The following is an 11,533-nucleotide window of genomic DNA, read 5'->3' as shown; positions in this document are numbered from 1 at the left end:
ACATGCACGGAAGTCTCGTCAGTCAAAACTCTATCTGCAGACTAGTTCCTGGCATAGAGATCTGCGATAGGACAGATCGCATGAACATGGAACTTCGCTTCGGTAGGAACTTCGAAGTCCTCATACCCGATCGACTGGACTGGGTAAATGGCACTCCTGGATTTGAACCAAAAGTGATATCATGGTATACTGATGGCTCAAAAACCAAAGAAGGAGTTGGTGCTGGAATATTTGGTCCTAACACCAGAATCTCGCTCGCGCTGGGTATATGGCCCACTGTCTTCCAAGCAGAGGTTCACGCCATCGAGGTCTGCGCTCGCATCAACATTAACAAAGGGTTGAAAGGCGCCCGAATCTGTATTTATTCAGATAGTCAAGCAGCAATTAAAGCGTTATGCTCCTGGAAGTTTTTCTCAAAGCTTCTAGCAGACTGCTATGACACACTGCAGCAGCTGGCAAGCAATAATAAAGTGACACTGTGCTGGGTGCCTGGTCACACAGGAATCCATGGCAATGAGTCTGCCGATAGTCTTGCACGGGCAGGATCCGCCACTCTAATATGTGGCCCAGAACCTTTCTGTGGATTAAGTTGGTCTACAACTAGGTCTCTAATCAATGATTTGATTTCAACCGAGAGAAGTCGCTACTGGCGCGACAGTCGAGGTAACCGTCAGGCTAAAGAGCTGGTTCTCCCTTATAGCTACAATAAGATATCCACTTTCAGCAGAACAGAGTTGAGGATGCTAGTAGGATATCTAACGGGTCACCATGGGCTACGTTACCATCTCAACAAAATGGGCCTATCTGAAGAGATAGATTGTAGACTCTGCTTAGAGGCAGAGGAGACAACCAGCCACATCTTATGTGACTGCCCAGCTCTGATCTGGGTCAGGAGGAGATCACTGGGTCGGGAATTGCTTTCACCTTCCGACATTAGGAAGTCCTCAACAACCGACATTTTGACCTTCATTCGAAAGGCGGAATGTCTATTGTTCAGTTAGGGTCTGTTGTAGCACAAAATATCAATCATGGTCGCAGTGCTCTGCTCAAATGGGAGCTAGTACCCTGTTATTACTATTCTATTCTATTCATTTCAAAGCAGAGCAAACAAGAACGCGTCCGAATACTTTAAAGCCTCTGTCGATATTCGATTAGTTAAAATATAATTCTCCATGAATATGTGGAGCAATGTGATTTAATTTGCGTTGTTTCGATGCGTGTTGCTTCGGTTTGTGTTGTTTCGATTTGCGCAACATTTTTTCGGTCTAAATTAGTGACGCAAATCGGCGTATTAGTGTAATTCAATTATTCTACAACTAATTTCTGATTTCGTTTTAATATAAGATTTATATACTCTTATACCAATTGCCGGATGCAGCATGTCCTCTCATGCGGTTTTGCTACATGTACGCTCTGTAGCATTATTTTTTACTAAAAACATCAATTATTGCGTATCCCTTTCATATAGTGTTGTATAATTACAGACTACTTATAAATGTTTTTTTGTTGTATAAAAATTATATATACAGTTAAAATTTTCTCTATTTAAAAGTCTGAATTAAATTAATAATTTTAAAATGATGTATATTAAATTTTTATTCTACAGCATTTTCATATAAACATTTAAACTGAGCTTAAATCGGCATTTACACTGGCCGAAAATGTCTCATTTTTAATGAGCCATTTAAAAGTGTTTACATTTGTTGTATTTTATTGGTTCTTATTTCAAACAGCTGATTTTTCAACTTGCCTCTTAATTTGATTTTTGGCCTGCGTCAAAAAAATGATGTGGGAAGGTTTGATATACCTTTAAACCTTACAATATAAACTGAAAACTTACTTTTAGCTTCGATTAATTTATTTTTGGGAAGTAGAAGTTTCAAAAAGAGGTGCATCATTTTTAAGGAAATGCAACCACCACACATTTATTTACCTTTTTTTGTAAACAAATCAAAAACAGTTTTCTCAAACTGTCAAAATGTCATGAAAAGGTTTTATTTAAGGTATGTTCAATATATGCATTTGCATTTGAAACATATTTGGAACTCATTCTAACCTCGTTGGAACTCATTTATATAGAATGAGATCCAATGGATGAGAATGACCCATTTGGATCTAATTTTCGATTTTTGTCCAAAATGAACCATTTGAGGACAGTGTAAATGCCGTGTAACAAACAACATAAAAACACATTTTTACGAATTTATTCTCTATATTTTGAATATTTTTAGCATATTATTTTTATTTATTTTGCATATATGTAGTTTATAAAGAACTTCGATACCTAGTCATAACTAATCACTGTTAAAATATTTTGCAGTTTAAGTTTTTTAAATTTGGTTTCATCTTATATGTATATACCTCTACAAAATGAAAATTATATGGGATTTAAATATTTATCCGTCTTTAGTTATTTCATAGCACAAGCATTTACATTTTACTACTATTTTCAATTTACACAGCTTTGCCAATAATACTTATCGTCAATTCGATTTATTTCTTATACATATAAATTAATATATTTTTAATTGAAAACATTTATTTGTAATTATATTTTTATATAGCAACGTATGCATATACTATAAACAACATGGTTGTTTGGCTGGGAATAATTTGTGAATTATATAAGTCGATATTGAAAAATAGTAATACAGTACATGTATATATGTATGCATACAGTTTGTCAAGAATGAATTTACACATGAAAATGAAATTCACTTTTTCAATAATCATTGTATTGAGAATAAAAATATAAAAAAAATTTCAGTAGTTGTAAAATAAACGAAATCTACAACATACACAAATCCTACATCATTTAAAGAAGCTGTTTTCAGAAATAATATTAGTGCCTATTATGAATTGTCTATCGCTGATAGACAGTAGAAAAAGTTCTACTGCTGATAGACAAAATCAAATTTTGGTATTATGAAATGCAAACCGATAGAAGTTTTTCTATCAGCGGTAGACAAATTTCTCTACTGCATTTGAGCAGTAGAAGTTTGTCTATCGTATAAAATAAATGCTGTTAAAACGCTTTATACAGTCAATTTAACATATAAATTTAATAAAACTTAAATATTACTAATTTAATAGTTAGTAATAATTCATTTAGATTTAATATAATATAATATATATTTAATATATTTGATTTCAAGTGTAGTGTTATAAGTATATTGAGAATAATGATTGTTGGATTTTTGTTTTGTTTTGTTATTTATTTATGTGTATTTATTCAAATATTTTCAACATACGCAAACATTTTTCAAATTTCTTAGATATATTTTTCAACGAATAATGTATTTACATAAAATTAAGAAATAATAAAATTAATAAATTTTGTTGTAGGGAAAAATTGAGGAGCAATAAAAAGCAGATAGCAAAACTTGTTGCAAATATTGGAAAAAATATTGTTGCAAATATGGAAAAAAGAAAGACATTTTCAATAAGACACATTCCAGACCAATGTGGGACAAAATTATGAGCTTAATAGTCTAGGGGCCTAGAAAATATTGAAAACATTTTAGTGAAGGGAGGCAAGAGTATTGTGATCAAAAACTTACTGTAATACAAGAAAAATTAAAATTGGCTATGGAAAACACCGACAAAAGATATAAATATCGGTCCTTTAAGCTTCAACTGCTTAAAAAAGATATGAATATTACTAATTTAATTTAATGTAATATACATATAATGTAAATATAACTACATATTATAAAAATATTAATATTAATATAAATATAAACATATTTATTTTTAGAATATTAAAGTTTATGTTTAATATATTACTTTAGTTTATTAATGTAATGTAATATTAAATAATAATTTCGTATTTTTATTTATTTTAAAAAGAATTTGAATTCAATTTTAATGTTTCTTAGTGAACACAATACAAACAAAATAAGTTCAATTAAAGCTGGGCGCTCTAAAACTCTTACATCATTCACAATAGTGCAAATGTTTGTCTATCAAGTTTCATAATACCAAATTTGCCTACCAATCGACTCGGTAGACAAATGTCTATTGTCTATCGGTAGACATTTCATAATAGCCACCATTATCTTTAATATAAATTATATTCAATAAAAACATTGTCATATAATATTTTAAGTTTGATTGTATGTCCTTTTTAGGTTTTTTTTTTAATGGAATTAACCAACTTTTTTATGTCAATATCGCTTAGGATCAAATTTCACTTTTTCATTATTTAAATTTTAAGTGATCTCTGGAATTTTGATTGCTTTTGACCCGCTTTTTTCACAAATTAACCATCTTATTTTAGAAAAGACTTAATTTCGAAGACTGGATTAGAATATATATAATTTTTCTGAAGTTTTTAACATCCCTCATCCTAACAATATTGGTCTTGTGCTTTAAGTTATGGTGGTGAAATTTAAACAGCGGCTTTTGGTCGTGATAGCCCAAATATATTCGCATTTCTAATCAAATGACACTCCAAACTAATTTAATATTTTTGAATATGCTTAACATATAACACAACAGTCAATAATACGGGTGACTAACTAAGAAAAACGAATTTTTTCTGCCAAAAATCGATTTTACTCATCAACATAATTTCCTTCAAGGGCAATACAATCATTTCAACGCTCCTCTTACTTCTCGATGCCATGCTTGTAGAAGGATTTGTCTTTTACCTTAAAATAGGCTTCAGTTGCAGCAATTACTTCTTCATTTGAGATGAATTTCTTGCCGGCAAGCATTTTTTTAAATCAGCGAATAGCCAGTAGTCGCTAGGGCCAGATCTGGACTATACGGTGGATGAGGAAGCAATTCGAAGTGTAATTCGTACAATTATGCTATCGTTTTTATTGATTTGTGACATGGTGCATTGCCTTTGTAAATTATAAACGTTTTTATAATTGGGTTTTATGATCTTTATTTCAATTTCTTTAACACAATGTAAATTATAAACGTTTTTATAATTGGGTTTTGATTTCATTTAATTTATACAATTGAATTTATACAATTTCGGTAATTGATTGTTTAATCACTTTTTTATGTGTACCCGTGTGTTGACACGTTCGCGATCGAAAAACAAGAGACAGAATCAAACCAACGGAGTTTACTTGCAGCCAAAAAATATAACAATAAAATTTGCTCATCTCGAGCGCAAAAAACAAAAGGCAATAAAACAAGACTTAGAACCGTTGGTTTGATTACATCTTATACAGGGTTAGTTAGATAAATTAATTAACCATATATTAACCATATAAAATATTATATATATATATGAATTATATAATATATTAATTATAATAATTTAATTATACAATATGATTTATAATAGATTAAAATATAATAAATTATAATATATAAATCATATAACACGTCAATTAATAATTCTACAGAATCCTACAATATTAACAATTTGACTTTAACCGCTCTAACATCCCGCCCCCCTTGAAAGGATTTTCAATTGGTAATAGTGCGAGTTTGTGGATTGGACGGCGTATTACTCCTTTTGGGGTTTGCACATCAACAACACGAACCAAATTATCTGGACCCCTGATGCAATGCACGATTCGGCCCATCAACCAGCGTAGTGGAGGCATATTGTCTTCATGGATTAGAACCAGAGCCCCCTCGGTGATGTTAGATTGTTCTTCTGTCCATTTGGTGCGTATCTGCAGCTCATTCAGATAGTCTCTAGACCATCTGCGCCAGAAGTGATGTTTGACTGCGGTTATACGAGACCATTTATCAATTAATGAAGCAGCTTCATACTGAGGACTTGGTTCAGATAAAGTTTTAAGCGGCCCACCGATAAGAAAATGTGCCGGCGTTAGCGCTTCGTAATCGCTCGGGTCACAAGAATGAGGTGTGATTGGTCGCGAATTTAAGATGGCTTCGATTTCAATCAGTGCTGTTCCAAGCTCCTCAAAGGTGAATCGAGTATTTGATAGTGTTCGATACAGATGGCCTTTCGCACCTTTTACAGCCGCTTCCCATAGACCTCCAAAGTGAGGTGCTCGGGGCGGTATAAAATTGAAATTTATGAATTGGTTGCTGCAAAAGGTGTGCAGCATCACTTGATTAGACTTCTCGAAAAACATCCTTTTTAACTCTGCTAGTTTGTTGTTAGCCCCAACGAAGTTTGTGGCGTTATCGCAATAGATGTCTGATGGTAACCCTCGTCTACCGATTAACCTTTTCAGTGCTGCAATAAATGCCTCCGTAGATAAGTCTGACACGGCTTCTAGATGAGCTGCCTTTGTAGACAAACAAACGAACACGGCTATATAGGTCTTATATGGAACCCGTCCCCGAATTCGGAGATACGTTAATATCGGACCGCAAAAATCTACCGCAGTACGCGCGAAAGGACGACTTGGAGTGAGGCGTTCGATTGGGAGATTACCCATCATTTGATTAAGTAGTTTGGGTTTATAACGCACGCAGTGAATACACGAGTGCACGACTCGGCGTGCAATTTCTCGAATATTAATTATCCAGAAGTTTAGTCGAGTAAGGGCAATTAGTGCCTTTGCGCCTGCATGATAGTTGCACAAGTGTACATGCCGAACATAAAGTTCCACAAAATAACAGCCCTTCGGCAACAAAATAGGGTGACGTTGGCCTACTGAGATGTCACTCAGCTCGAGGCGACCTCCCACCTTTAGCAATTGATAACCGAATACATTGTCCAGGAAGGGATTTAGATGCTTTAATGTACCTTCGGCTGGGTTCCCTCGTTGTAGGCGTTGTATATCAATTTCGAAGAATTGCTGTTGGATGACCCAAATAATACAGTGCAATGCCTTTTGTAGCTGAATAGGTTGAAGGGTACATTCTCCGTTCTTCAATTTATTCTTGGTTACATGATAAAATCGCTGTACCTGCGCTATTACTCGTAGCATCTTAGTGTATGAACTATATCTTGACAATACCTGTAATACGTAGTTGTCTTCATTTGTGTTAATGAATACAACCTTCCGCGTCTCTTTATTGACTTCTTCCATATCCAGGTTGTGACATTTCAAATGCGGCCAGTATTTATCAGCGAGTAACAAAAATTCCGGCCCCGTAAACCAACAAGACTCTGATAATTGGCGGATGTTACAGCCGCGCGACACAACATCTGCCGGGTTGGATTGGGTAGGAACGTGTCTCCATTGCCCATTTGCGGTAATATCTTGAATTTCCGCTACTCGATTGCCAACGAATGCAGACAGGGTTGATGAGTGCTGCTTCAACCAATGTAATACAATCTGTGAATCAGTCCAAAAAAACGTTTCACCCTTAAATTGCGCAAATATTGGTTGGACCTTCTGATACAGTTTGGCAAGAAGTAAGGCACCACAGAGTTCTAGTTTAGGTAGCGACTTCCGCTTTATAGGTGCCACACGGGATTTTGCAGTGAATAGCCTGACCGTCACCTTACCTGATGTGTTTTGTGATCGGAGAAATATACAGCAACCATATGCGCGTATTGAAGCGTCACAGAAACCGTGTACATCAACCTGTTGATAGTTTATGGATAGGCAGTATCTCGGCACCTTAACCGATGAAAGCGTTGTAAGATCTTGAATAAATGTTTTCCAAGCTGAGTGAAGATTTTGAGGGACTGACTCGTCCCAGTCCACACGCAAAAGCCACAATTCTTGCATCATAATTTTGGCTACGAGTATGATCGGTGCTAGTAATCCAAGCGGGTCGAATAATGAAGACGCAAGGGATAAAATGGTGCGTTTTGTTACAATTTGACCTGGTTGCGCATTGAACGAAAATAGGAAAACATCTTGCATTTGGTGCCACTTGATGCCTAGGGCGCTGGTGACTGTATCTGTATCAAGATTCAAACTCTTTGTTGTAGTATCGCTGATGAAGTCATGATGGTTTGAATGCCATTTGTCAAGATCGAAGCAACCCTTCTGTAGAATGGCCGTTAACTGATGTCTGATATTGGTGAGTTGATCAATGGAATCTGCTCCACCTAAGAAGTCGTCGACAAAGAACGATGATTTAATGAGTGCAGCGCCTATTGGGTATTGTGTTTCAAATTTGTCCGCCAAATACTGCAAACTCCTGGTTGCTAGAAAAGGTGCTGATGCAGTACCATAAGTGACTGTATTCAACTCGTAAGTACTAACAGGATCGGACTCCGTATCTCGCCAAAAAATATATTGGAATTTTCGATCTGGTTCATCTATCAGTATCTGTCGGTACATCTTAACAATGTCAGCCGTCAAGGCATATCGGTGCAAACGAAATTGAAGTAGCAACAAATATAACTCCGGCTGAATTGTCGGGCCGACCAGTAGAATATCATTTAATGAACGTTGCGAAGTTGTTGGACATGACGCATCAAAAACCACCCTCAGCTTGGTCGAAGTGCTCGACGGTTTTAAAACACAATGATGAGGGATATAATAATGTGGTTCGTTGGTTTTCGGAGTCTCAACACGAGTCATGTGTCCGAGCTCTCGATATTGTTTCATGAATTCTTGATAGTCTTGCTTCAGTGCACGATTAGATGACAATCGCCGTTCTACAGAACAAAAACGGCGTAAGGCGATATTGTGTGTCAAACCAAGACAATCTGGCGAATCTTTGAATGGTAACCGAACGACAATTCTTACCATCGCATTTTGGTGGACCGTTTCACGATATAATGACTCACACGCAACATGTGCTGGTGACCATGACTTTGAAGCCGGTTGCACTTCCTCTATCTTCCACATCATTTCTAATTGATCGGAGACTGTATCTTCAACTGATAATAGGCATTTTGCTGCTGGTGATGCAAATGGCTGACCCTTGTACTTGCCAGATACAATCCATCCTAATAGTGTTTTTTGAAGTACTGGAAGATTTTCACCTAGTTTGATTTGACCGACAGACAAAATATCAAAGAAACTTTCAGCTCCAAGCAAGAGATCAACGCGCTTGGATTTAAAGAATTGCTCATCGGCGAGAGGTGTATTTGGTGGAACCTTCCACGACGATATATCGATTTCAGAACTTGGTTGATATGCGGTGTGATTCGTAATACCAAAGTTTAAAGCAAGTTCAAGATTTGAATGACGAGATTTGATTGATGTGAGCGTCTGATACTTTATGTTGGTCAACGAACTACCAATACTGGAAACATGCAACCGATGTTTATGCTTTGCTAAACTAAGCTTCTTTGAAAACTCCTCCGTTATGAAGTTGACCTGAGAGCATGAATCAAGTAAGGCTCTACCCACTTGATAACTTCCCGATGAATCCTTCACTAAAACCAATGCAGTGGCTAGAATTATTTGCTCGGCCGATGACATATTAAGATGGGAATGGCTGGCAACGTTGTCGTTGGGCATAGCAGCGTGTTCTGTGCGTCGTGATGATCCCGCGCTCTTAATATTCGTTGGCAATTGCGAATGATGCAAGAGAGTGTGATGTGGCTTTGCGCAAACCTTACATTTAAACGTTGATGTGCAATTAACCACATGATGGCGTGGCGATAAGCAGTTTATGCAGAGTTTTAGGCTCTTCACCTTTTCAAACCTTTGAACCACCTCCAGTGCCTTAAAACGATGACAATTCTGTATTAGGTGTTCATTGCTAGAACAAAATGAGCAAGAATTGCTGGATGTAGATGCAACAAATGCGTATTGTTTTGAGCGTCTGTTACTCTTGGAGTTACGATTATTAGGTTTACGTTGTGATGATGACTGATTGCCGTTTCCACTGTCGAGTGATTCGAGAAACTGGCAATGCCTATCCAATAATTTTGAGCAATCTTCCCAACTGGGTAATGTGTCGAAGTTACGCGATTCATTCCATTTCCTACGTGTAATTGCGTCCGTTTTTTGCATGATTAGCGAGATAAGTAGAGCCTCACATATTTGTTTCTCTGTACCTAGCGAACAGAGTGAACCATACAAAGCGGATGCATTGTTTACCAGACTACGAAGTTGTTGGCTTGACTGACCCGATACTGCTGGTAGATCAAATAGTGTCGCGATATTTTCGGCGAAGATTAGGCTATTATTGTCATAGCGCGATTTAAGCCTATCCAGAGCCTTTGGATAGTTTTCATTCGAAATAGGAAATGCCTGTACTGTCTCTAGAGCTTGACCAGTAAGGCAATTCAGTAAGTGATTAAATTTTTCAATATTTGTGAGGTATATTTCGCGATCTATGATTTGGAGAAACGAATTAATAAAATTGTTATAATCCGAGTACTTACCACTGAATGTAGGTAATTTTAACAGTGGTAATTTTTTACTTGAGGTGGGCATCATTGCTGTTACGTCTAGCACTGATGCATTGTGGGCCTCTTCCTGCAGTTGAGACATGATTAATACTTTGGTGGAAACGTATAGGTCTTCTAATTCATCTCTAGCTGAGTCAGTTGCATCTAATTTCTCGATCAACGTCTGAAAAGCTAAGATTTGTTTAAAATATGATTCTAAAATACCTAGTCGACATTTCAGTTCTGGTTGTGAGAGCGAATTACTCTTTCCCTTGACGAACGCCTTGATTCTTGAAATACTCGCTTTCGTCGAGGCTCGCTGTTGTTTTAGTTCTGACAGTTCTGCCGTAGTGGTTGGCTCTGCCGTTGCCATTGAAACAGTTGTAGATACTTGAGAACAGCAAAGGATTTGACGAAGTCGAAAAGTCACAATAGCAACAGTGAGCTTTCCGAAATTGAACTGCTCTTACGGTGGTTGTTGTCAGACGCGACGTTGACGAACCCGCACACTTACTGATTGGAAGCAAATATTAACCAGTAATCAACAAGTAAGTTAACTTGTTGTTGTTGTTGTAATTGTTCAGCGTGACCTTGATGCGGACACGAGGTTCTATTTGGCGCTTAGCAGAACCTAAGCCGAGAACCATAGAATGCACAATAGTACACAAGTACGATAGTATATAGTATATATGTACAGATGTACGATATTATTAAAGTTAGCACACTTTAGATATATAACCGTTTAGGAGCAATACTCACACGAGCACATTATGGTTACAAATTAACCCAAAAACAATAAAAGCGAAAGTATGTACAATCAACAAGTAAAGGTATCTTGTTGTTATTTTAACTGTCGAGCACGACCTTGATGCGGACACGAGATTCTATTTTGAGGTTAGCGGACCTAAACCGAGAACCACCAATTGCACAAGAGTATATACGTACGATAGTACATATGTAATATATGTATAGATGTACGATATATTATAATGGTTAGCACACGTTAGCTATATAGCTGGTTAGAAAAAGTATTCACACGCGCACATTATGGTTACAAATTAACCAAAACCAATAAAAGCGAAAGTATATACAATCAACAAGTAAAGGTATCTTGTTGTTGTTATTTTAAATGTCGAGCACGACCTTGATGCGGACACGAGGTTCTGTTTTGAGGTTAGCGGACCTAAACCGAGAACCACCAATTGCACAAGAGTATATACGTACGATAGTACATAGGTAATATATATATAGATGTACGATATATTATAATGGTTAGCACGCGTTAGCTATATAACTGGTTAGAAGAAATATTCACACGCGCACTTTAATGGTTACAAA

The 11,533-nt window shown here is 36.4% G+C and overlaps 1 protein-coding gene across 1 annotated transcript; it reads right to left on the bottom strand.

The window, feature by feature from the left end:
* Positions 1 to 4,017: 4,017 nt before the first annotated feature.
* On the bottom strand, positions 4,018 to 10,568 carry LOC119665724. Its single transcript, XM_038074960.1, has 4 exons — positions 10,229 to 10,568; positions 8,876 to 10,138; positions 5,384 to 8,800; positions 4,018 to 4,058 (listed from the first exon to the last, which is right to left on the bottom strand). Exons 1-4 carry the CDS (start codon positions 10,566 to 10,568, stop codon positions 4,018 to 4,020), a joined length of 5,061 nt encoding a protein of 1,686 aa, XP_037930888.1.
* Between the last annotated feature and the right edge of the window lie 965 nt (positions 10,569 to 11,533).

This window comes from Teleopsis dalmanni, chromosome 1 (assembly GCF_002237135.1).
Source record: "Teleopsis dalmanni isolate 2A chromosome 1, ASM223713v2, whole genome shotgun sequence".
Taxonomy (NCBI): domain Eukaryota; kingdom Metazoa; phylum Arthropoda; class Insecta; order Diptera; family Diopsidae; genus Teleopsis; species Teleopsis dalmanni.
This window is presented reverse-complemented; position numbering and strand designations above follow the sequence as displayed.